Genomic DNA, 25,534 nt, shown 5'->3' with positions numbered 1-25,534 from the left:
CGAAATAGTCGGATAGATGTTTTTCCTACCGTCTCTAGTTTCCATCAAATTAATCTTTTACGTCGTCATCTTGAAGGAAAGAAACGTCAAAAGCAAAAATTCGCGCGTAGCGATTCCTTTATTGGACAAGAAAAGAGGAAAGTCTGGCGCTGGAAAGGTGAACCATTCAGACTGGAAGTTGTATAGTCGTAAAACTAAATACAGTAAGGTGTAATTATATGCGAGCCGTTACCGACATATATTTGCATCCGTATTATATCCACATTGCATCATCGCTTACAACTTACTTCCCACGTGCGCAGAAACATTCGCGCACGCGTGGGCTTCAAATGCCGACTCACGCGAAAACTTTGACTCTTTACCATTCCGTCACTAATTTTTTTCCTTCGCTCGATGCAGAGCAAATATCACGGTGTCGAACGATTTAATAAACTGGCAGCCGTATAATAGAACTCGGATATTTCGTCGAATTTTTCTCCATTCCGTACGAGTACTCGGGTCGTTTGAATATCTCATATATCACGAGCAACAATTCGTTTAAATAATTTATCGAATCCGCTGTTAGCGAGCAACCTGCTTTTCATTCGAACGAAAAAATGTCCGCACACCTACGGCGCTCCGCCCGTGCGCTCTCCCAGGCGAATGATCTCATTCGAGATATCGAAGACTGATATCTCGGTATGCCGAGTGAAAACAACCATAAGCAGGTTGATGGAACGTCGATGCTTCGTCTTTATGGGCGTAACATTCATTAACTGGAATTTTTATACGACTTTCCGACCAGTAAATCGCGCTCTCTCCTCGATCGCTGACAAATTCGTTGCACCGAAGCACGACAAGGTTGCTGGAAATATTTAGGAAGGTCATTCTCGATTCATCATAGACTTTTCATAGAAAAGCAATCATAATCGTTCTGGTAACCTGTTGTATACACGATGAAGGAGTCTTTTTCTATACTTCCGATTCATTCATTCAAATAGTAATGGTCTCTGATATTTGTATTATTCTAGATTTTGATTATTCAGAAATTACTTTCCTAAACGTTGAAACACTCCTACGTGTTTTTAAGATGTAGTATACTCCCAACTATACCTGCGAATAATGAATAATCGAACGAGGTCGAGCATGGTTACTGTCCAACGAATTTAATAACATTCTTCTCTCGCTGGTGAAAGTTGGCTATAAAAAGGTAGGTAATAAAACGACTGTGAGCGATAACAGTTGCATATTATTGACAATTACATTCCAAAGATACAATGTGTGGAAGGATGCACGCGTCTCACAGGCGATATGGCGGAGGATATCCTAAAACGGTGGCCATTGATCTCGGTAAACAGAGCCGCTTTCTTTTTCCGCATCGCGTATCGATCGCTAGAACGAAAGTAGCGAATCGGGACCGCGTTCCAGCGATCTGTAGCAACTGTCGGAATCTAAAACGATCCCAAGAGCTGCGAAAACCGTCCAGAAACGTCGTTCATCCATAGAAAAAGGAAGGATCTAACGCGTTTCTAGTGGCTGGCGAAACGCGCGCGACCGTCTCGGCACAGGTGACAAAGAGACAGAACCTCGTCAGGTGAGCGCACGTAAGAGAGTGATACCCACACCGTGGTAGCCTCGGTTCTCCAACCATAGCGCCACCTGAGAGCCAGCACGGTCCCTCAAAATGGCCGTCCCTCTCACCTCAGACCTTCCTGGAACGTCGGAGGAAGCAGGTGGCGATATTCAGGTTCGAAATCTCGCGTGGCCGCCTCGGTTGGTGGCGAGACCTCATTCCAGGCGGCTGGCACACACGAAAACCGTGCCAGAAAACGTTCGTACGCGTCGCGACGAAGGTCGAGAGTCGCGGTCCGCGCGCCGTCTACGCCGCCGATCACACGGTAAAAGAGCAATCGTCGTCGAGGCGTCGGAACGCGATCGTCGAAGACACCGGGGGCCTGTTCCGTGGAGTCGACACGTCGGTGATACCTGGCAGGTGGATCTGTTCCCGGAATTCCAACGTTCGTCCGTCCTTTTCTGTTTGGCGCGCGCGTCAAGAGGCCGCGCGGCGCTCGTCGGCCGTGTCTGGTGATTTCAATGCTCGCCGCGGCCGCAACCGGAAGAGGGAAGCCCGTCCAGTGACATCGTGCGCGATTTTACGGAGTGTCGTGGTTCCCCGTAGGCGGAGGCATCCGGGCCCCAGTGGATAGAAAGTAAGTCCGGCGAAACATTCCGGCTGGGACGAGAGATGCTCGGACTGCGCGGCGACGAGCATCGAGGATTCCCGTGGACCACGCCGAACGCAGGAGTATGAGGAGGTGAGTATATGCACTGGATACAACGTCGGTGACGTTCCAACGGGCCCCAGGGAGGGAGGTCTGGCCTTGCTAGAACGTACTCGACTTTTTTTTTAATACCGCGTGCTGCTCCAATTGTCTCGGGTCCGGTCGAACCGACTTCGGATCTGAATATTTCTGTCGGACGTTCACGGGCGGAAGATTTATTTCGCGTGCCCGGGGGACACGGTACACGTGTTTGACAAATCTGATACGCCTCGGGGAACTGGTTCCCTCCGTGCCCGGTACCAACGAGAACAAACTCGAATCTCTCCTCGATCGCGGTGCTCGTGGCAACGTGTACCAGAGTCTCCCGGAGCTCGCCGATCCGATGGAATGTCTGCTATTCACCGGTACTTTCGCGCGTTGAGTAACGAGACACACTGTCGCGCCTTGTTCCTCCGGAACAATGATGCCGTTAACCTGTTCCGTCGAATCCGAACAGCCCTACTCCCCGATTTACCTCGATGAAGTTTCTCGTTACTTCAAAGCGATACGCGGCGTTACGTGGCCGTGCGTGCGTCGCCTGTACGCGATCGCTCGCTCGCGCGCCTGTCTGTGTGCGTCGAGCTGTAAATACCTAGGAGAAGGTGGGCCAGAATGAGGACACCGGTATTCCAGCGAGCATTATCGGGTGATAAACGGCACGAGGAATGCGATAAATAATTTCTGCATGCGCGACGTCGCGATTTTTCGCGCGGTTCTCGTCCGATCGTAATCGCTCTTTCTATCCTCCCATTCTGATTTCAGTTTTCGATCGGAACACGTTACAGCGAATCATCCTCAAATTTTCAAAACGTTCACTCCGAAGAGATCAACCTGGGTCTCCCCAAAACACTTGTTTCCTATTTTGCCTATACACCTACACCTGCTTATTGTCATAATTGCGATTCCATACAGTCGCAACTCGGGTTATCGACTCTCGACAGCCTAGTCGTTCTTTGTATGTAAACTAATCAATCAGCTGATCGCTTGTCCCGATACTTCATACTTCATATTCCCGCTGGAAATAGTAATTGAGCATTCAAGCCAACTATTTCCTTAAAATTAGCTTCTCCCGACTATATTCTGTTTTTGTTTTTTAAGCCAGGAATGCTGGTAGCGGGGCACTGCATTCTCCACCGATTTCATTGCGATTCTCATAAAGCGTGTTTATGCTCTGATTGTCAATAAACTGTAGAGCAGAAAACTGTTTGTGTTATTCATTAATAGAATGATTCATTCAAACATGGTCGGTGAATACGGTTTTCCAAGCATAGTCAGTTGATTCTTAAGATTTCAGCGAGTGATTTCATCCGCATCGTCTTGCATTTTTCGCCTTTGTTGTATCCAAAACGAAGGTCGAGGCGTAGAAAGTCGTGCAATCGACCATTCTCGAATTTTGTCCGATTGATCTTATTCTGTTAGGGGAACGGGAATCGCGCAAAATATCAGGATACTATTGCGTCGTAGTAATAGCTCGACGACCGTGCCCATTGGCCAAGGTGGGCCGCATACGGACGACCAATGAATGAAAACCAACGCGACGTCCGGCCGTAATTGGAAGTGTCGCGTTTTACGGGGATCGTTACAATTTCCTCGTTCGACGTTGCGTAACGTCGTCGCGATCGAAACGCGCGCTGGATCGTCGATTTATTTGCGCGCGACGAGAGCCGGGTAATTACGAAAAATACGGTTCGTAAAAAAAAGAGGGGAAGAGGCAGGACAAAATTAGGGTACGCCCGGCATCGACGGAATTTACGAGTATCCATAAGGGTTTACGACTACCGGTATGTCGAGCGTGGGACTCGGATCGATCGGGCCCGTTTCTTCGTTAGTCCCGACGAATACGACGCGAATCAGCACTATCGCCCGTATAAAGGCCGCAGTTCCGCAACCAACAACTTCCGTGTGCGCATCGGGTCCCTTGATATCATTTCTGGAAGCTCTCCGGAGACCAAAATTAGCTAAATGGTCTCAGGATTAAGGAGAATCAATACACGAAAATTAATTTTATTCACTATAGAAACAATATCCATTCTTTTCTGGAGAATTTCACATTATTTTCTCATAGTCCACAGTTACGTTAAAAATTTCACTATAGAAACGTAGTAAATTGGAAGATCGTCCAGACCGTTTCAAGAGTAAGAAACCATATTATGTATGGGTAATGTAACGGCTTCCCATAGCGAAGTTTCTTCTTTCGAGTTTCTTGTTCGACACACTTTTCATTGTATCGTGACTTTCTTATTTTAATTGCCGTTTCTTTAATAGCGATTGTCGCTGTTTACCGGGCGACGAGAAAAGGAGCTCTCCTTGATTTTTGAACCACGAGCATTCGTACGGCTTAGACTCCAATTTTTATCAAGATAAGAACTTCTGTACTTTGCCAGGCAGCGAACGTGTCGCGAATAAAGTGCTTTCTCTCGATATGGAGGCACGTGCTCGTTCTCCGGAAGAAAGGCCATCCGTGCGCGTTTCCGCGGCGCGGATTTTGTCCTGGATGCACCGTCGATCGCGGAGGAGCGAAAAAAAAAAACGAATCAACGCGTGTCCGGTGACTGGAAAAAAACACGATTCGTTGATGCGTGATAGGGACTATCCCGTGTTTATTACGGTATTGTTGTGCACGGTCGCTAACGGTATGACGTAACCGCCATTGTGGTATCGTTCGCCGTGCAACAGAGAATTCGTGGCCGAGGCAGTCGCGGAAAGAAAAGGGAAACCTCGATCGGTCTGTGTAACACTACGCTCGATTATACGAACGGTGAAACTAAAGTAATAATTTCTGAAAAATGAGTCACGGATCATTTAGAAAGTTTTCGCGCGACGTTCGACTTCGGTTCTCCGCGAAGATGCTTCGAAAGTGTACACAAGACTCGTACGATGATCAGAAATATTGCGATAAATTCGGTGGAATAAGTCGTGCACAATGTACGAAGGATTGTCAGAGTGATTCTAACGTCGGAGCATATACAGGGTGTTTTGCCACCCCTGGGAAAAATTTGTAATGGGAGATTCTGGAGGTCAAAATAAGATGAAAATCAAGAATATCAATTTCTTGATTGAGGCTTCGTTAAGAAGTTATTAACGTTTAAAGTTCCGCCCGCACTGATGTTTTTTCTCGAAAGTGGGTAGGATTTCGGGGGTATGTCTATTCACCAAAAATGCTTATAATTGACCCCTGCAACCAAAACTAATTTTTCCAGAACTATTTGAAATTTTTTAATTTAATTTGGTAATTACTTTTTAGTGAAGCCTCAGTCAAGAAATTGATATTCTTGATTTTCGCCTTATTTTGGCCTCTAGAATCTCCCATTAAAATTTTTTCCAGGGGTGACCGAACACCCTGTATATGAACTTTTTTCATTGTTTTTATGTTCCTTGTCTACCAACCATGAAATATATACGCAGATACCATCGTTTTCATTGTACTTTCGTCCTTTGCTTCCTGTAAACTCTATAAATCGGGACTCTTACCAGGGCCATCATCACCATGGTCGTTAATCGTAATTTATCGTTCGACTAGTTCGCGTCTAATCCTTTCGTGCCGATTATTGCGGTCTCGAAACGGCCCAAAAACACTTGTCTTGCTTATCCGGGTTCCCGGAGATTGCGTACACGCGTAAAGGTTGTACGCAGAAGCGTTAACGAGGACGTACTGTTTATTCGCACGCGTGAAAATCTCGATGACGTTGGTCGCGGGCAATGTGTACCGGTGGTCGTGAAATCTGTTGCAATTACCGTTCGTGGTCGCCCACTATGAAAAGTATTGGCAACGATTCGTTGCAAAAGCCGGCAGGAAAGTGTCGGCGGCGCGTTACGTTTTTTAATAACGCCGATGCGTTTAGCTATCGTTCGATCGCGCCAGCGAAGATCCTATCGTACGGAGCCTCTGTACGTTTCTTTTTCTGTATATCTTTCTCTGTTCCAGACATCCTGCGTAATTATTGAGAGTTAGGAAACGGCCTCGGTCTGATTCGCGCGCGCGTTTTTTCGCATTACGGTAATTACCCCCTCAATTAAAAGCACGCGTTTTGCCGGACTCGCGAATCGCTGAACTTACGAAACGCTTTTTCCGCCTTCGATATTCGACTCCGTCGTTCTTGCTTGACATAGAGTATCGAGGACGATTCGATCGTTCCGAAAATAATCATTACGCGACCCATCGATCGATCGTACGATCGAAGATCACCGTCGCCGCTATACACGGTGTACCATCGCCCTCCCGTGGTCGGGTCACTTTCTAACGCATTCCCCGCGCGCTTCGCCGCACACGCACACGCATCCTCAACTAGTAACAATCCACGTTCTATCTCAATCGCGCCACCGCACTTGCCGCGCTCAAAATTTACGAGCTGGTCTGTCGGGCCTTCCCCGCCAGCGGCGAGCCTGGAAATCAGAATTAACAGCCATCAAACAGCCATTATACTTTTCGAAAGAAAAAGAAGCTGTATAAAATAATCATTGTCCACTACATCATCTGGTCCAAATCATGATTTTCCCACCCCTATTGCTCGAAATATACCTCAGACACCATTTCATAAGATTGTAACGAAACAAACTTTTCAAAATATTTCTACGTAAACTTCGTTTTCCAGTCGAAGTTAAAGGGAATCTCCTAAGGATTGTCTCCCTTCGGTCTGACAAGGGTTAATCGTTATAAAATGGATGTCCGTAGCATTGTTGCACCCTTGGAGCATTCCTGACCCACATTGGAGCCCATTTCGCCTAACAGGGTGTTGTTTGTCTGCCAAGGTTGCACGCGGTGGCCAGCAGAGCGAGGTGCAGCGCGGACTGAGGACAGAGGAAAGCCCAGAGGAAGGATCACGGCAGAATTTCTGTTATCGGCCGTATATCGATCATGTATCGGCCGAACTTTTACGAGAGCACGTGCCTGAGGTGCGCTCAAACGGTGTACCAGGTGGACAGGGTGGGTCCGCTGAAGGACTTCACGTTCTTCCACGCAGGGTGCTTCAAGTGCGCGATCTGCGGGACGAAGCTGACCCTGAAGACCTACTACAACAACCAGCACACGATCAATGACAAGGAGGTCTACTGCAGCAGCCACGTGCCCAAACCGGGCCCGGGCACCTTGGATGGGTCCAGCGTGGGCATCAGGAGCGCCCTGAACGTGCCGAGGAGCGGTTACGTCAACGAGCAGATCAGAGCCGGTGGTGCGTCACCACGCGGAGTTTATCCACCTTGGTAAGGGACCTTTGATCTCATCCTTTAATAAGGTTGGATAGTTCATAAGAAATTAGAATAATTTCTAAAATTTTTACCGTCCGGTAATCGAGAAAATGTGTGAGATCGCCACGGTGTATGCACTATAGAATGGCAATCTGTGTAAATAAGGCTACGCCTTTGATACGAGAGATCCGTGAAAGGTAGACTGTGTTAATTCTGTTCGATGAGAATTAGATTAAATGGAAACTGATCGATCTGGCTCGGTTTTTCTCAGTTTTATGTGTTATTGTTTCGTTGCGACACGACCGGATAGCAAACGTTCGGAAGCATTGGCCAGTTTAGTGTAAATGTCAAGTTCGACCGAGGCTAGAAGCGAAAGGCTCGTTTCTCAGAAACCTGTTTATTCTATCGAACTCATTCTTCGTGTTCCTCGATTTCTCACGAGTACTCGAGTATTTTTTAACATCCTCGTGATTCCAGCAGACTTTTCCCATCTTTGACGGAGGTAACGTTTACTGCAGAATCGACGGAAGGATTCCTGCAACGTTAATTTTCAATTGTTTCCTGTTATCCAAGCTGATTCTCTCGACATTTTTCTTGCAAAAGATTAATTCCAAATCCTCTTTCACGATGATCCTTTAGTGGTGTTGTGTCACGGTATCGAGAACAGAGTAAAAACATCGACGATGCATCGAACGACCCTGCCTTGAGCGCAGCAGACATGATTAAATAACAGTAACCGTAAAACGTAAATTAGGTGCACGTAACACGCGTGACGACTGACTGAAATTGAAACGAGCCTAGTCATTTGCATCGCCTCGAATTCCTTTTTACGAGAAAAGGTCGGAAAGAACACTACTATTTTTTCTGTCCTTCGAATAATTAATACAAAATTCAGAACGCGATCCAGGTGATATTTTATTTGGTAGCTCGTTATATTCCGATGGAAAGTATACGCTGCTTAATTTGCATGTGGGAGTTTTTCTGAACGAACCGGTATTTTCTCACGGTCAACTTTACGTTGCCTGTCCCGTTTAAGAAACCGAAACAATATCAGGGTCTCTGTCGCTCGAGGAAGGCAGTGAGAAACCCTTTCAAAAGATAATAGAATTCTTACAAAAATATCTAGCTAATAATGTAGCCACCTACTACAGGATTAAGATAAAAATTAAGGCAGAAAACTACTCTATCCCATTCTATGTTTTCCTTTTTTAGAGCTTCTCCGACTCTCGTGTTATTTGTTGGGCGCCGGAAGTGCTCTAGAAGGAGCCGCCGATTTGGGAAAACTGTCGCGTTTCACGGGACATCGAGGATACGTGTAACTTTTCGGGAACGTGACGAGCGCGTAATTGACCGTCTCGAATCCGTTTGACGATTCCAAGGACGTGGTCGTTCGCATGCAACCGGTATCGCCATTGCAAAGGTTACGGGTTGAGTTACGCCGCGAGAACATTTCATGCCGGCTTAATGATAGCTTGAAATCGATCGAGAACTTGATCTAGAACTTTTTTTTCTATTTTTTTTTTTTTGTTTACTCGTTATTGAATCCAAGAGAAGTAAATAAATGTTGCTATCGGTGAAAACCTCCACGTGGATTCACGCTTTTTAACAGCGTCCGCTTCGTTAGGTCGTAGCTAATTTTGTACCTCGTGGGAGGTGCACTACGCGTCATTATCACGGCGGAATATCCAATCGTTATTCATGCTCGACACTGTGCTTTAAAAAAAAAAATTTCCTGACTAGCGACTACTCCATTATGGATACTTTCAACGCGCGATTTCTTTTCTTCTCGATTTTGATAATCGATGCCAGACGACGGCTATCGTCGCGACAAGGTGTTCAGGGGTCGTTAAAATTCTATCGTCGTTCGTCATAGTACCTATTTGCTTTTTTAATGGACGCGCCGGAATACGTGAGGCCGTTAAACGCGAACTACAATGCCCGGGGAGAGAATTAACGCGAACTGCTTTACGTTTCCTGTGTTTTAATGGGATTCGAATGATACCCCGGAAAGTCGATCGACTCGCTTCACGTTCGGTTTCACCACTTTCCCTTCGGTGTTAAATGGACATCAAACGTCGTATAAAAGTCACAGTCTTTTATCTGCAACGATCGCGTTAACGATTCCGTTCGACGCGTTACTTAATCTTGGAAGCAATTATCTTTCATTACACGCTCAACCCTCGATAACTCCAATTACATTTCGTTTCCGAAAACAATTACGCGATACATGTAAAACACTAATAATGAGATATAAAATGAAAGGTAAACACTGGTGAACATAAATTTTCAATTATTCCTAGCGTGGGAAACTTCTAAACAGTTCTTCTAATTAGATTATTTGCATACCATACTTCTGGTACAAAATAGAACTTATTTGATTACATCGTTCAGAAGTCTGTCGTCGAGTTAAATATGAACGATGATAATGACCCAGAAAATAAATCTATAAAATAATCGTAGTAGCTCGCAGATACAGTAATGGGATTAATTGGATTACAAGAGCCGTAATGAGACAAAGGCCTTGCATTGTAAAACACGGTTAACCTCCTGGACGGTCTACATGGAACATAACATTTAATTAACTCTGAAAGGTGTGCACGCTTGATCGAGCTATTTATTATTCGAGAAAGAGGAACGTAAGGTCGGCTGCTAATCTACTCGAGAGTCTTTAAATTAACACTCTCGCGCTTTTTTTGCCCCCCCCCCTTTCCCAGAAACGTCGATAGAAAAAAAAATCATTCTGGTTTCGCGGCAAGTTGACAAGTCCCTCACGTAATTCGGACACTTTTCTGCACGTTCGTCGTCGTGCTGAATTTTTCTCACGGACGAACGCGCGACAATTATTTCCTACAAACACGCTTCGTGTCCCCGCGTTCGAGTCCTATATACGTGTCGTTCCTCCTCTCTGCGAGCCGCCTCGTTCATCTTCGTTACATAACGCATCGCCGCGTTGGTCTTAATCCGATGATGTCTCGAACAAAGTCAGGACCGCGATTGTGCGCGCGAGAACCGCACTTGCTCTTCAGCCGGAATGTCAATGGCTGACCCGATTCCGTCCAACCAACCCGCGACACACGCGTGCGTTTACAAGGGATTCGAACAAACAGTGCCTCTTTTTTTTCCACGATCGACCGGGTAGAAATCCGGGTACTTCGCGTCGTAGGAATCTAACCCTTGGACGATGAACTAGAGGAGTGTTCCATTTTGTCCTGAATCCGAATTTCTGATAGGAATATCTACAATATCGTGTTTGTAAATTCTTTGCTTATTATTATCGTTTACTTCTACCAGGGGTGGAACGTCACTTTAAATTTTTATCTCAAGGGTTTAGAAGAAATTTAGTTGGGCTTGTATTTTATCCCAGAGTCGTCGACGAATAAAAGAAACGATACATCACTTTATTAGGTCATTTCGTCCGCCCTTGTGTATTTAACTACGTAAATTATTGGCACATTGTAAGCACACGTAAACATAGTCGTGCCAGCTGAAACCACAAGACGCTCGTCGCTGCTCTACATTCGGACATCTGCCGATCGTATGAGCGAGTTTGAGCAAGGTGGTTGATACCTTTCAGACAAAAATAAATGTAAGGAAACTCGCGTTGTTCTCTCGAATTCGATCGTTAGAATTAAACGCCCACAATTTACGTATATTAAGAACATTTATCTGGAGTAGAGTGCTTGGTCATTGGGATAAGTAGAAACAGCCAGTGATGGACAGACGAGTCGGACTTCTCGAATTCAACTATTTCTGGACATTTATACCGAAAGACTTTATTTTGCAGTTTTAAATTATTAGTTCGCGAAGAATCGATCCTATGTATAAATTTAATTAAATATTAATTAACAGACTCCCTTTCTACCGGAAGAAAGAAAACAACGAGTATTTTATATTGCATGTTTAACGTATATTATACACTATACATATTTAATCTGAATCCATTAGTTTACGTTATGTATTATTAAAAATATTATGATCAGGTCGGTTTAAAAACTAAAGTTACGTGCACGCTCGGGAGTAGAGTGAAAATTAATTCCTTCGCCGTAATTGGGGAACGGGTCGAACGAAAATGTAACCGAGAGAAAATCGGAACCGTGCCGCGGGAAATATTTAAATTTAATAACAAGACAAGTCTGGGTAAACAATATTTTATCGAACCCCAGGGCGAATTTAATCGCAGTAACGCGATTAAATTCCGCGAAACATCGTTAATCCAGATTAATTGAAGAGAGAGGTCGTTCGGGATCGAGGGAAAGTGCGGATTAACGAGGCCGTATCGCTGAGATTTTACTACACGTCCAGGAAAATAAACGAAAAGGCAGCAAAGCCTATTTGATTTCGATTAATTCCGGAATGGATCCGTTGCGTTAAACGAAAATTCGTATCGACCACTTAGGGTACCGACAGAACCCCAGTTTTCCTTCTTGAGTTTGTTTCTTTAATCAGTGTCTCTTAAATAATTTCGAAAATGGTGAAACGGCGGCTCAAACTTCTCCCATTGTCGCGTCGACCGTAATATGTTTCGACGCGAATAAAATTCTCGGTCATCGGGGAAAAAGGTAATCGATTTGCCATGGACTCTCGAGAAAAATCAAGTCGCCAGGAGGGTTTGCGCCCTTCCAATTTGTTTGACACGGATTATGCGTGTAGCTTAATTTCTTGCAGCCGCGTTTCACGAATTGAACAATCTCGAAACATAAATGTATCGTATTTGTACGAAAAAAGATTCCGATTTTTATTTTAAAGTTTTGAGATAAATTAAGTACCGTTGAGAAAATCAATTTTAACCCCGAGTTGCGAAGCGTTATAGATCGAAGTAATTACATTTTCACAAATCAGTTCGCGTTTGGGAGCATAGTGGTTTCAGTGTTCTCGAATGGTGGGCGATCGGTGCCCTATTTTCCATCTCTCTCGCGGCTGCGGACTCGCGGGAATACTCGGAGACGATCCCTGGGCCCCTGAAGACCCGTTGCATAATTTTGTTGCAGTTACGATAATGTAGACTCGCCTAATTATGCCAGGCACCTAAACGGACACGGTTCACCGCCGGCTACGAATTCGTCCAATCGTGATTTCCATGGGAATGCCGGCGGAGGGGCGTCCTCGCCGTACAACCACAATTATGCCGGGGACGGGAACTACCAGTACGGGAGATTCGACGCGAGCGCGCTTCACATCGCCCATGCCCTTAAGCAGACGGAACTTCAGAAGGGCTACAGCAAGGCACGCGAGAAGCCCATCGATTATTATCTGGTGAGTCATTGGCATAGTCGGTGAAATCATTCGTCACGGTCGCCGCCATATTAGGAGCGGGTTACCTATTCCATGCGGCGATCCAGCAATTACTCCGCTACGGGTTAATTGCCTACGCAGTCGACCAAAACTTCTCAAACCATTAAGTCCATCGGGAAAAATCAAAATCTTTCCAAGAAAAATTAAACTCTTTCTCATTTTTTTTATCAAAGACAAGGGGATTACCATTAAGCTCTCGTTGCTTAAAAAAAAAAACATTCTAGTAAAAAATTTGGTACGTCTCGGTGACCTAATACAGGAGTTGCAAATAAAAAATTTTCAAAATTGTCGATCGAAGAAGGGTTGTTGCGTTGGGCCCTTATGGAAGTTAATCCGGTACTGATTACGCTAAAACCTGGTATTTCGATCGTGTTCAGCGACGCGTGGAAACGGAGGCGAGCGGGTCCGATTAGCCCCGGAGCGAGAAACACGCGTCCTGGGTGCATTTTAATGGGGAAATGGTCGGTTCCCGAATTTTCGAAGGACGGAATGCGGTCCGCGACGGCATTCCGTGTCGGGCCGTGACTTTCATGCGCGAATCGGTCGACAAGCGAGGAATGTGTACCGCGGCGAAGACGGACTCTACATGAAAATGAGATTGCCGCTTTTCCCATCGGGCCAGGCGTAGAAGAAGGCCGAGCCGCTAGTCGCTCCACTATCGGTGCGTGCGTTTTCTCTCAATCCGCTTTCGCGTGCACATCCAGCAATATGCCTCGCTGTTGGACTTGTTATTTATAAGGCAAACGTTCCACCGTTTGATCATTGAAACGCGCTTTGTCGATTGCTCGCGGAATCTGAGCTTTTGGCCCCTTAAACTCAGGAGTACCGGGATACTAAATATTTGAATCTTATACGAATCGAAAGCATCATGGACATCGAATAGAGGTTTTCCTCCACGCGTAGAAGAAGAAAAAAGAGAATGATTCGAGGAAAATCTCACGCACCGATAGATTCGCGAGATTCAACCGGTATAATTCATTGGGTCGCGGCTGGGATTCCTGCGGTTTTCTTATTACGAGATCGAAACGCCGTAATTTAATGCTTAACAGAGGTTTCTTGTCGGTCGAAGTGTGTTAGCTTCCGCACCTCGCAGCGAACGAATATTTTTCCGTGGATTCAGTGAACTCTTTACGTGTTTTCCACACTTTCCAATATGCGCTTTCTTGGTTAACCGCACGTTTTTGTCTTTTTTTTGCTAGCAACACACTCCAATATTTTTCAAGCATCATTTGATGCTGTTGCTCTTCTTTAACTGTCAACAATCATCGTTCGAAAAGTTAAATTTTTATCTAGATTTATGTGATAAGAATTTAATCAACTTTTATGACAAAACTTTCATGACAATTTATATTAGATTTACAAGTTTCTTTCCACTACATCTACAGCCTTGGGCTCCGCATGAAAAACATAATAACGATCTTAATTACTCGTAGAAAAGCAATCTTCACCCTCATTAAACGAATCAACTTTCGTGTCGAGTATTTCCGTACGAATTTATGTAATAATAACGAAGATAATTAAAGGCTTTCTACTTCCTCGATTCACCCTGTACAATGCATCGTCGCAATTAACGTTTAAAGCTCCCAATTTAGGCATCGGAGGATTTCTGCAGCATCCCCGTACGCGGAATGCTCGTCTCCGTTTTATTAAAACCGACGATGCCCGCGTTCGACAGCACCGTTACCTCGCGCGATCAAACGAATAGGCACTTTTCGTAACGATGATGCAGTCCGGATTCGTTGGACGCCGCCCACGCGTTCCCCAAATTATCAGGACGCTCGCGGAGGCGTCGCCTGCTCTCTCCTCCGGTAGATCAGCGATCCTTAGCGGCTTGAAATAAAATAAAACAATATTCGGAGCCGGCGTGGCAAGGAAAGTAATAATTCTTTATGGCCGTGAGAGCAATACAGTTTCTGCAGAAACCGTATGCAATAACTGTATTGCTCTCACGATCGCGAGAAATTATTACTTTCCCTACCACGCATTAATATTTTCGAGCAAGAACATATTCATATATCTTCTAATATAATAAAATTTAGTTCCGTCGATAGATTTTAACGGGTTTACAAGAATTCTACAAATCTATAATTCGGTTTAAAAATCTTGCAATTTCATAATCGGAAAACAATTTTCCAACAATCAGCGAAGCCAAGAATCTCTGCCCCAGAGTACGGGAGTCGTCGATCTCCGGGATTCGTAGAACCGTGGACGGCGAATTCCTTTGGCCGTCGATCCTCGGTCGTTTCGAACGAACGATTCCTTCGACCGATCGCAAGAACCCCAATGGCGGCCGCGGCGAAGCGTGAACGGTCGTAAGGATCGTTACGGACAAAGAAGATCGTGCCCGATCTCCTATTTTCGCGTTTTCGCGCGGCGCGTCGACTTTCTTGCTCGTTTCCAAGCGGAGGGTGGGAGGGAGGCATTCGGTGAACAATACGGCGAACGTCCTCGTGAACATTACTCGAACTGTTACCACGGAAGAACGCGTACGGCCGCCCTCTTTCCCTCGTTCGCGGGAGCACGCGAAGGAAAGCCCGCGCGCAGAATCGCTTCCGCTTGCGGTACTCTACGCTTGACGGCTAATTAGAGGATCGTTTGGCCGCGCACACGCGAAACAACGGAGAAGGAAAACGCGGATGGTCGTGTGCGTATCCTGCGAACAACGATTTTGCGGGCTCGCGTCTCACGCGCCTTGTCGAACGACCGATACACCGGGACGCTAATTCATTTTACCGCACCGCAGGACACTGTTGCGCCGCGTTTCGACGTTCCGGCGTTCAGGGGGCTTTATTGTGCCTCTGCCAACACGATACAGAGGAATCTACCCTCCGCACCAAGGGTTAAATACTCTCAATATTCCCCACATAAAGGGTGCTTGACTCTATTGCGCATCAGGATGGGTTCTCTTGCCTCTTTTCTAGAGTCTATAATATTACAGCGACTCAACCGTTGGTTCGAACCTATCATTCGTTGCGTAAAGTATAAACAGGAACAGGAATTCTATCATAGATTGCGATATGAGACTGTGTATCCCTTGCTTTGAAATATTTAAACGGGAAGCGCTTGATAAAATAACGTAAAGGAAACGCTGACTATTTTTCGACCGAAAGTTTTCCGAGTCTCGTAATTAGAAGCTCGCGTTTGAGTATAAATGAAACGAATTATTTCGTCGCGCAATGTTACCGGACCCGGCATCGACTGTGCGTAAAGTATTTATCGTCCGTCAAACTCAGACTTTAATTAAACTTTCATGATTATTTACTAAACCGTGTAACTTTAGAACCGGCACGAAATAATGGGACACTTTAATTAAACTGGAATCGACATTTATAATTCATTCTTGCCCGTGGCGCCTCGAAAATTCAATTTTTCGTCGAATTTTTTTAATCCAACCCCAAACACGCGTAAATAACCGTGGCAGCTTTACGAGCACGGTTTAAAACAAATTTAGAGCGAGAGGATCGAAACGCTCGATGAGATTTTTTGTTGTCCTCGAATATGTGGTTAAAAATAATTAAATTTTCCGTTTAATTAACCGCACCGATTCGTAATGGATGCAAAAATTTTGTTACGAAGCTAACGAACGTTGCAAAATCGAGCTTCGCGAGGAGAATACGAGTTCGCGCGGGGGAGGGGATGAAACGTTTCCTTGAAGCGTAACGTTTTCCTTGAAATCGAATAGACAGCGTGGACTTTTACTGTCATTACTCTGTGTCGATACGCACGAAAGCATGCGAGCGACGGATGACTTTCAGTAAGATTGACATTACGAGCGTTTAGCTGGAACGCATCGCGAATTAAACGTAGTTTCCAGATTGGAGGGAAACGCAAACAAAAGTCGGTGGAATCTTGGTTAACCAGTCACGCGAAGAAAAATCAGAGGAAATTACTTCTTCGATGGGGCGAGTAAACAGATTGACCGAATTAATCCTATTAGCGCGCGCTTTCTCGTCGTCTCGAAAGTACCAGGACTCTTACTAACTCGTTTCAGCCTTAAGCGGCGAGATTCGCAAAACAAACAAACGAACGACTCTCGTAAATTACAGAATCGAGAATGTAAACGCGCGCGACACCGATCTCTCGGCTGAGAAATTTTTTCTTTTCCTTTCGAAGCCGAAATTTCCATCGCCACGGCTCGTCGAAATTGTTTTGGATCAGTCGCGAAGGACGCTCGAAACTGACAACGTCGATTTCTAGAAAAATTTCTACGCATTCTACAATTGTATATTTCAGCTCTCTGTAATGTGAGTTACGTTTTCAAACGTTCTTTAACTCATTTACTGACTGAATAATGATGATCTACTTAAATCGAGTAGAGGAGAATTTGTCGACAAGGGCAGATTTTTTATTTTTTCCGTACGATGCAAATGAGTCGAACGCAACAGCGGCAGTTAATTCGCTGAAATCTTTCTAAACCCGTTCCGAATGCCTAGAAATGTCAATGCTCTCTAACATTGTCCTTATTTGCGGTTATTTCGCGCAATAACGTGCGCCGCCATGACGTAAGTGTAGCGTGGGCTTCTCTGTTTGTACACGCGACTGCGGAGGAAATTGCTTGCGCAATGGAATGGCAATTCCGAAGTCCTTTAACGCCCGGTACGTGTCTTGGCCGTGTTCGCGAATTTTCGTCGTTCGTTGCTTTCCAAATATAGTCATTTTTGTTTTAAAATTCGACATTAGGAATCGCGTAAAATTATCTTTCTATCACGCGACAAAATTCTTTGTAAAATACAACCGTAACGAGAGTACGAAGAACTCACTTTCGGACAAAAATTAGAAATTTTGAGTCTTTCAACCGTTGTAGTTTCGTGAAAACGGATTCGCGCGCCAATAGAATCGTTCCTTTGTTTGTTTCGCCAATTTGTCGCAGAAGAACTCGTCGTTTCCGACGGGAGGTCGACAGGAGGAAAGCAGAAACGCGGCGTGAAAGTAAACTCGATAAAAACTGGACGAGCATCGTCGTTTCGAACGCTTAGGCGCGGTTTCAGCTTTTTGATAGTCGAAGAAGACGTCTCCGGTTTAATTGTGCCTAGTCTTCGAGTGAAAATTGTTCGCGGAACCGATCTCTCGAATTTTTTCTCGCAAAAAGTCATCGTGTCCAGCGACGTCGACGTTCGTTCGAGCTATTAGGGTTATCGTAGAGTTTATATGTCTCTGTTCCCTGATTTTCACGCGACTCTTTCTTGCGATCACCAGGATCGAGACGAGCAAACGCGTCTGGAGATGAAGCATCGCAAAGAGGAGGACGACCTCTACCGAAAGTTCGCTCATCATCGTGAAGAGGAAGACAGACGGATTCGGGAGGAATTCAGGGTACGTGATTTCGTATCGTTAAACGTTGGCTTGGCTTATTAATTAACGTTACCCATCGGGTGTATCGGGAGCGTGGAAGATTAACAGGCGTTTCTCTGGCAAACAGGACGAATGGGAGAAAGAGCTGGAGCAGCTATCGGCGCGATGGGAACGCGAAAAAGGCGGAAGAGTACGAACCCAGCAATTTCAGCAGGAGAAGGAGGACCTGGAGAAGAACATGACTCTCCGCAGGGACAAGAAGAAGGAAAGTCTCACGCGCAAAATGCTGGAGCACGAACGGTACTCATTACCTAATTAAACTGATTCCATACCGTGCTGGCCGGGTTGCGCTAGTTGCAAGGCTCGACCAAGTTGCGCCAGCTGACTCGCGATTAACCCTTCAATCTTGTTTCCACGTTTCCAGTTAATAATATCGCGGAAATTTAGGTAGAGGTACCAATAATTTTCCCTTGCTCCTTATTCCATTTTAATCGGTTTTTCATTTACCAACTTCAAAATAGCGATCTAACTTTTTTCACTGAATTAACTCAAGTTTGAATTTCGAAGTTGTCGGGTTCTGTCGGTCGCCCGTAACTCCCGATAAATTTACAGGGCAGCGACGGCGGCGTTGGTGGAGAAACAGAGCTCGGAGATGTTGGAGCTGATCAATGAGGCGAGAAGCGAGTATATGCGCCAGGAGAGCCTGTATCTGGACGAGGGGGACGGTTATGCCCAGGAAGCGCCGCCTATGCCTTATCCTTCGCGCGCGCCACCCCCGCAACCCCCGGCCCTCGCCAAGTATCACATCTACAATGATCCTCTGGAGTTTGCTGACATGGATCAGATAGCTATTTCGGTAAGCTCCCTACGTAGGGCGCCCTTTTAGCGGCGGATCTTCCTGTAAATGTAATATCGACGATGCGAGCACGCCGGTTACAGCCACGGAATTTTAAAGGCCTGCTCGAATCGGCGTCGATATTTTCATATATTCGCGATACGGCTTTCCCATCCGGCCCCCGCGCGCTCCCAAGACCTCGGTAATCGATTTACGATCCGTCTTTCGTTCCCCAGATATATCCAGGGCCACCATGAAACCCCAACCAGATACAAAAACAGAAACGAACCAAACGTTAGGGTTGAAACACGTTTAACTCGTCGGATTTGGGCGACCCTCCCTATTTTACCGCACTTTGCGAGGCAATAAAATATTCACACATCGTGTGTCTCTTGATACGATACGATAGTCGATTCGAGAGCTGTTGACCAAGAATTTAAACAGTGTTACATTTTCCAAAATCGCGAATCCTCTTAAATTGGTAGAGCCAAGATCTGCTTCAAGAATTTCATACCACGCTCCATGGTAGCTCAACTCGTTTGCAATGGCGATCGAATGGTTTTTTTTCATGAATCAGGTAGCCCAAGAAGATCAGAAAACGTTCACGGATCTGGTGCGACAGTTGGTGAGCAGATGCGGGTCCGATATAGAAAAGGCGAGGACGATATTCCGATGGATAACCGTGAAGAATCTAAACACCATGCAGTTCGATGAAAATCTGCGCGGGGACACGCCCATGGGGTTGTTGAGGGGGATAAAACACGGAACAGAGAGTTACCACGTTCTGTTCAAGCGACTGTGCAGGTACGCAAACCTATCCCCTCGCTACACGCTCGTCAGAGGCAAAGTTTAAGCTAGAAAGGGGTGAATTTGAGTGATAATCGCAGGAGTCGTATTCAAAACTGTCTGATTCTATATTTGCAGTTACGCTGGTCTGCACTGCGTAGTGATAAAGGGTTACAGCAAGTCGGCCGGTTATCAGCCGGGAGTCTGTTTCGAGGACAACAGATTCCGGAACAGTTGGAACGCGGTTTACGTGGCCGGCGCGTGGAGATTCGTTCAATGCAATTGGGGGGCGCGACATCTCGTCAATGCCAAAGAAGTTCCCCGTCCAGGTCAACCAAAAGCCAAAAACGATAGCCTCAGGTGACGTTTATTCGAAGCTATAGAAATTGAATGATCTACACTCCGCGTCGTTTCGATCAATTAACGAGTTCCAACCTTGGGACGGCAGCTCATTATACAAAAACAACGCGACATTAGGAACCCATCGCTTTTCAATCGAATAAGTTAAAAATTGAAGGGAACACGACAGTGCCCCCAGAATTCAATTACAGAACTTTAGGAGCGCAATCGTGCCTCCGATAATTTATTAAAATAGATTGGAATTATATTCCAATAAAATATAATAAATTGGTATTATATTCCGATAAATTAAAATAAATGGGAATTATATTCCAATGAATTATCGGAGGCACCGTTGCGCTTCTAAATTTCTATAATAGAATTCTGAAAGCATAGTCGTGTCCAGTGATAGACGTGAAGCTCTTCTACAGTGGCTATTTGGGAAAACAATTTTCCCAGCACCGATACGATTGCATCCGTTTTCACTGAATTTAACGCAACAATCTTCGCGCCTAATAATTTTAGTTCCCCTCTTCCGGTTCGTAGATACGAGTACGACGACCATTACTTCTTGACGGATCCTCGAGAATTCATATACGAGTTCTTTCCTCTCCAAGAGGAGTGGCAGTTGCTCAAACAACCGATTTCACTCAAAGACTTCGAAGAGCTGCCTTTCGTGCGATCGTTGTTCTTCAGGTATGGCGACCGTATCCTCCTTTTCTCTTCTGCGAATTATTGTACGACTATCGTCGATGTGTTCGAGGCGGTCAAGTTAGGCGGAACGTCCTGTATTCTCTGTAAACCATGCGATCTATGTAAATTCGACAGGTACGGCCTTTACTTTCCGGATACGAACACGAACGCCGTTATGTACACTGATTCTACAGGCGCTGCGACCGTCAGGATAGCTATGCCGGCGCACATGCAGTCGTCTCTCATTTTTCACTACAACCTCAAGTTTTACGACAATGACGGTGACGGATACGACGGCGTGTCGCTGAAGCGTTTCGTCATGCAGGTAATTCGGAACCAGACCCGTCAAAGGGTAGGGGACAAAGGGGTCGAGTCCCAGGGCACCAATAGGCGCCTTTAAAATTACAAAATTCTTTAATGATTCTTCAAAATACCTATACATATACAGCTCAGGAGTAATAATAGTCAAACTCTGACTCTTTTATGAAACTTATGGACAAAGTACGTCGTTGTTGCCCCGAGCAAAAAATACCTATACCCGTCCCTGTTTGCCAAGCACAGAGGTACGTCGTTTCTCGACGAAAACGAAACTTTCCCGCGATAATCGTGCGTCGTCGAGTTAATTACTCCCGCACCATTCGTATAAACTAATTAGAAAAGTATAATTAAATGGAGGAGTCCCTTAATGGGACTTTAAGTGTTCCGCGCTAATTAATTGGTCGGAAGTGAAATTAATTGGCCGGTGGGGATGCGCGAAGAGTTCGGTCGCGGGTCCGTTCTAGTGTCAACGTTCAGTGTTTGCAATAATAATAACGCCCTTCAATATTGATCTTCGACGGGGCTGTTTTTCTTAATTGTCGTTTCGTAAAATAGCAAAAAATTTCGTAAATGAATCGGATTGGAAAAGCCAGTGAAATTTACAATTGCAACAAATTTTTACTTTTTACGACACTCGCGTTTTCATCGCGGTGAAATCGACTTTCTAAATCGGCTATAAATTTCGAGAGCATCATCCGTTAAAAAATTCGGAAAGTACCAGCAGCGGTACAATTTACCCTCGTTACCTCTGACCCTGTTTCCCTATTTCGCACACGTTTGTCGCAAGAAACTAGGTCCTCATCGACGCAACGGGCGAAATTCCTGAGACCAGAATCACAGTATCACTCATATTACGTCACGATCCATTCATTTACTTTTTCGTGCCCGAAGTAGGCAAATTAAGATAGAACGAATTTTAATTTAACGGATATCGATAAATTAAAGGGGATACGCAGAGACTTTCCTAGACACGAAGTTAATCTTTGCCCATCTTTGCTCAGTCGAATAGTTTGTCGAAGAAGCCAAATATGATTCGGTTTATAGAGGGTTAACGAAGAAAAAAAATTCATGTTCACAGTCCGTGGTCGGCAACATAGTGGCTTTTCGTGTGCACGCGCCGTGTTCGGGAGCTTTTCTCTTGGACATATTCGCGAACGCGGTGACCCCGAAGGAGTACCTGACGGGCGAACCCATGAAGTTCAAGAGCGTGTGCAAGTTTAAAATCGCCTGCGAGGAACTGCAGACGGTCATGGTACCATTGCCGGATTGCGCGAGCGGAGAATGGGGCCCCACGAAAGCGACGAGACTATTCGGGCTCATTCCCATCACGCATCAGGTAAATACAGTACGCGAAACAAATTTAGTAACCTCGGGACCCCTTTATGACGCGTTTGCAAAAGTCACTACGTTTGTTTCACCTAGTTTACGTAATACGTAGTCTTGACAAATATTCTTTTTGGCCATCTAAATCGTTTAATTTCGAGACACCGTGTTCGTGTTCGCGTATCTCACTCGTTAACGATGGCAGGAGGCATTGGTGTTCGCTGGTCGCGAGCTGGAGATCCAATTCCGAATGTCGAGACCGTTGACCGACTTCATGGCGACGCTGCACAAGAACGGGATCGAGGAGAAACGCCTCTCCAAATACGTCACGCACTTGATCGCGGACGACGACGTGGTGACTTTCTCGATCAGCTTTCCCGAAGAGGGCCAGTACGGTTTGGACATTTACACCAGGGAATCGACCAGCCCTACCAGCGTCCCTCACGACATCACCGGCGAAAAGCACCTGCTCACGCACTGTTGCAAGTATCTGATCAACTCCAGCAAACGGAACTAGATACGTCGACAGTCGTAGAGAACTTATTTCGCTGGGGGGTGGCTCGATCGATCCGATCGAGAAGACAAATCGCATCGCGAATGATCGCTAAAGGTGCTTCAATTCCCTTTCCCGCCATCGTGTGTCTTTTCATCCACTCGGAGGAGGGTGGTCTAAAGTGACGCGACAAAGAACTAATCCACAAGATTAGCCTTTACTTGCCAGTAAATTATCTGTTAACTAGCGAAACGGTTTCGAAAGGTGGTGTTCGCGATGGTAGCAAAGAGAACGGGATCGAAGGTGCAACTGTTCCGAGAGGGTACGAGGAGATCCTTGAGCGCGAGGAGTCCTGGGAGACGCCAAATATTGGGTTGCTGCAGCATATAAAATAGGAATACTGTATTTAATGTTTCTCAGCAATTTCCGGTTAAGGTAACGACACTGGGAGAAGACACCTTCAACATTTCTTCCCTCCTTTATCTCCTTAAGATGATATAAAATCCCATTGGTAATATTTTATGGGTGTCTGATGAGATATTCAATAAATCCTATCCACGTGTTCAACCCATATCATACATACATTAATATTAATAATATAATGTCTGTATTGTACCAAACTTCCCGTTGGATACTTCATCGTGCACCCTGTATATCGACAACCATAAAGGTGTTTATTGCTGAATTCATTTCCACGCGCAGCGAGGATTACCTCAGTAAGTTGCTCAAGCAGATAAATATTGGTGAGGTACGTTTTACCGAGGTACAAACGCGACGTTTAAACGAGGGAGTATTGTACTGCGTAACAAGAATCCTCAAGAATCCCTTGCAGCGACCCGACGATTCCAAGACGCGCTACCTCCACGTTCTTCGTAGTTAATAATAACGGTAAGCTTACTAATATTTCGACGTTAATTATCGAGGAAAAATTATGTCTAATCGCGCGCGTGCTACACAGCGGAAGGACGCAGACGAGCAGCATAATTGTGGCGGTAGTGTAAGGTATATTCGATCAGGGCCCTTATTTAACTCGCTGATTTTTCCGGTGCCCGCTGTCGTTCGTGTTTTTCCACGGGAAAGTTGGCAATTATAGTTTACTAGCTTCGGAGATCGTGCGGTGCTCCCCCGACCGAATTAATAAAACTTTCTCGCCCCCGGTTACCAGTTCGAAGCGTTAATCCCAATTACCCCCGGGGTCATTTTAATTCAATTCGTGGAATCGCGTTTCGCCGTTCGTTTCGCGTTTTCGAGCGTCGAATCGAGGAGCACCGTATTATTTTATTACGCGAGGTGCTTTGTGTATATTAATTATGAACACAATCATTTCGATTTTACGGGGATCCATCGACGGACGCCCGAGCAATCTGCACGAATATTTCGGTTCCGTGGATGTACGTGCTTCATGATAAGACTTCTATGCTCTTTTGCGTGTTGATAACAATGTACAGCATCGCCTCCCTTCTTGCAAACAAATCGAGGCGGTTAAATTTCATGTAGAGAGGTTTGGACGAGATTATAGTATTCTAAGGTTAATTGATTCGAGGGGTGTGGGCCATTCCGTTGCAAGTATCCGTAACGCAGACTGGCGCAAGAAGCGAGGCAGTGCTGTATATCGATAAAACATTCCTTTTTCTTATTGTCACGAACGACAGTTACAAGACGCTGACGAGCGTTTTAATTTTCATTGAATTTCTCGAACTGTGCGTAGGTTTCGGGGATTATTTATAGTACGGTATGATTCAGAGGGCCTTTGAAATCGTCAAACTTTGCGGTTACGGTGGTTTCCGAAGTTCAGGTGCTATATGTTACTCTGTCACGACTAGTTGCACAATTCTAGTTATGTTTGAACGCGAGAAGCGTGGATATGCTAAATTGTTCGGGCGTGCTGCGACGCTTTGCAGGAAGGAACCTTTACAGGAAGCTTTCGCATTTTCGAAAATTAAAAAAATAACGTCGCAATTGTTTAATAATTGTGTTAGAAGGAGCGAGAAATATATAGGCTCCATTTCTGCGAAACGAAATACGTTGGCGTGTCCACGCTTTCCACGGCATGACGCTCAGAGCGAACAAAAATTGTTTTTAGTAATAAAAACTATATATTTGTTAATTTTTTGTAATATTAATATTTTCCCCCTTTGTTGTTATTTGAAAGTTATAACGACGCTTATGCGAGGAACTCCTTGTTTCGCATTCCCATTACCGTGGAATAATATATAACTCGAGCTTAATAACTTCTCTCTGTCGAGCGTGTAAATTAATTTTTATAGATGCTACGAGTGCGCAATAAAGAATCGTGTTCTTGTAAAAATGAATTTAATAAAATTTAATTTTATGGAAACTCTCTGTACTTCGTCCGACGGAGGTGATTTTAAATCGGACGCGTGGCTTGTGACATGATCGAAACGATCTGACTGACATAGACAGATATTAGATAAAAATATAATAAAGTACTATTTGTTATAATATTTACAGTTCCGCTACATTTCTAATGCAATTACTAATGCAATCCGAAATTAGTTCGTATACGCAACACTACCCTGAAAAAAAACACGAAAAGTTTTCATCGTTAACAACTGTAAAGTTATCTATAAAACTAATTATTTGCAAAGATAACTAGACAAGCAACGCGAATAATTTGTACTTCGTAACACTAAAAGCAAACCGGTATTAATTCTTATT

General features: G+C 45.0%; 1 protein-coding gene across 3 annotated transcripts; it reads left to right on the top strand.

The window, feature by feature from the left end:
- The first annotated feature begins 1,006 nt into the window (after positions 1 to 1,006).
- On the top strand, positions 1,007 to 24,962 carry Hil (peptidase hillarin). Of its 3 annotated transcripts, XM_076782685.1 has the most exons (13): positions 1,007 to 1,189; positions 1,252 to 2,294; positions 7,050 to 7,499; positions 12,473 to 12,737; positions 17,973 to 18,089; positions 18,196 to 18,368; positions 18,681 to 18,924; positions 19,481 to 19,707; positions 19,828 to 20,049; positions 20,575 to 20,724; positions 20,857 to 21,046; positions 22,118 to 22,375; positions 22,568 to 24,962. In XM_076782685.1, exons 3-13 carry the CDS (start codon positions 7,156 to 7,158, stop codon positions 22,877 to 22,879), a joined length of 2,502 nt encoding a protein of 833 aa, XP_076638800.1. In that variant the 5' UTR covers positions 1,007 to 1,189; positions 1,252 to 2,294; positions 7,050 to 7,155; the 3' UTR covers positions 22,880 to 24,962. The 3 variants fall into 3 exon arrangements, with proteins under 3 accessions (XP_076638800.1, XP_076638803.1, XP_076638797.1); XM_076782688.1 differs by having other exon boundaries at positions 1,007 to 2,294; positions 12,506 to 12,737; XM_076782682.1 differs by having other exon boundaries at positions 1,007 to 2,294.
- The last annotated feature ends 572 nt before the right edge of the window (positions 24,963 to 25,534 follow it).

The sequence above is a fragment of the Colletes latitarsis genome, chromosome 2, assembly GCF_051014445.1.
Source record: "Colletes latitarsis isolate SP2378_abdomen chromosome 2, iyColLati1, whole genome shotgun sequence".
Lineage (NCBI taxonomy): Eukaryota > Metazoa > Arthropoda > Insecta > Hymenoptera > Colletidae > Colletes > Colletes latitarsis.
The sequence above is the reverse complement of the archived record's forward strand: the minus strand, read 5'-3'. Positions and strand labels throughout refer to the sequence as shown.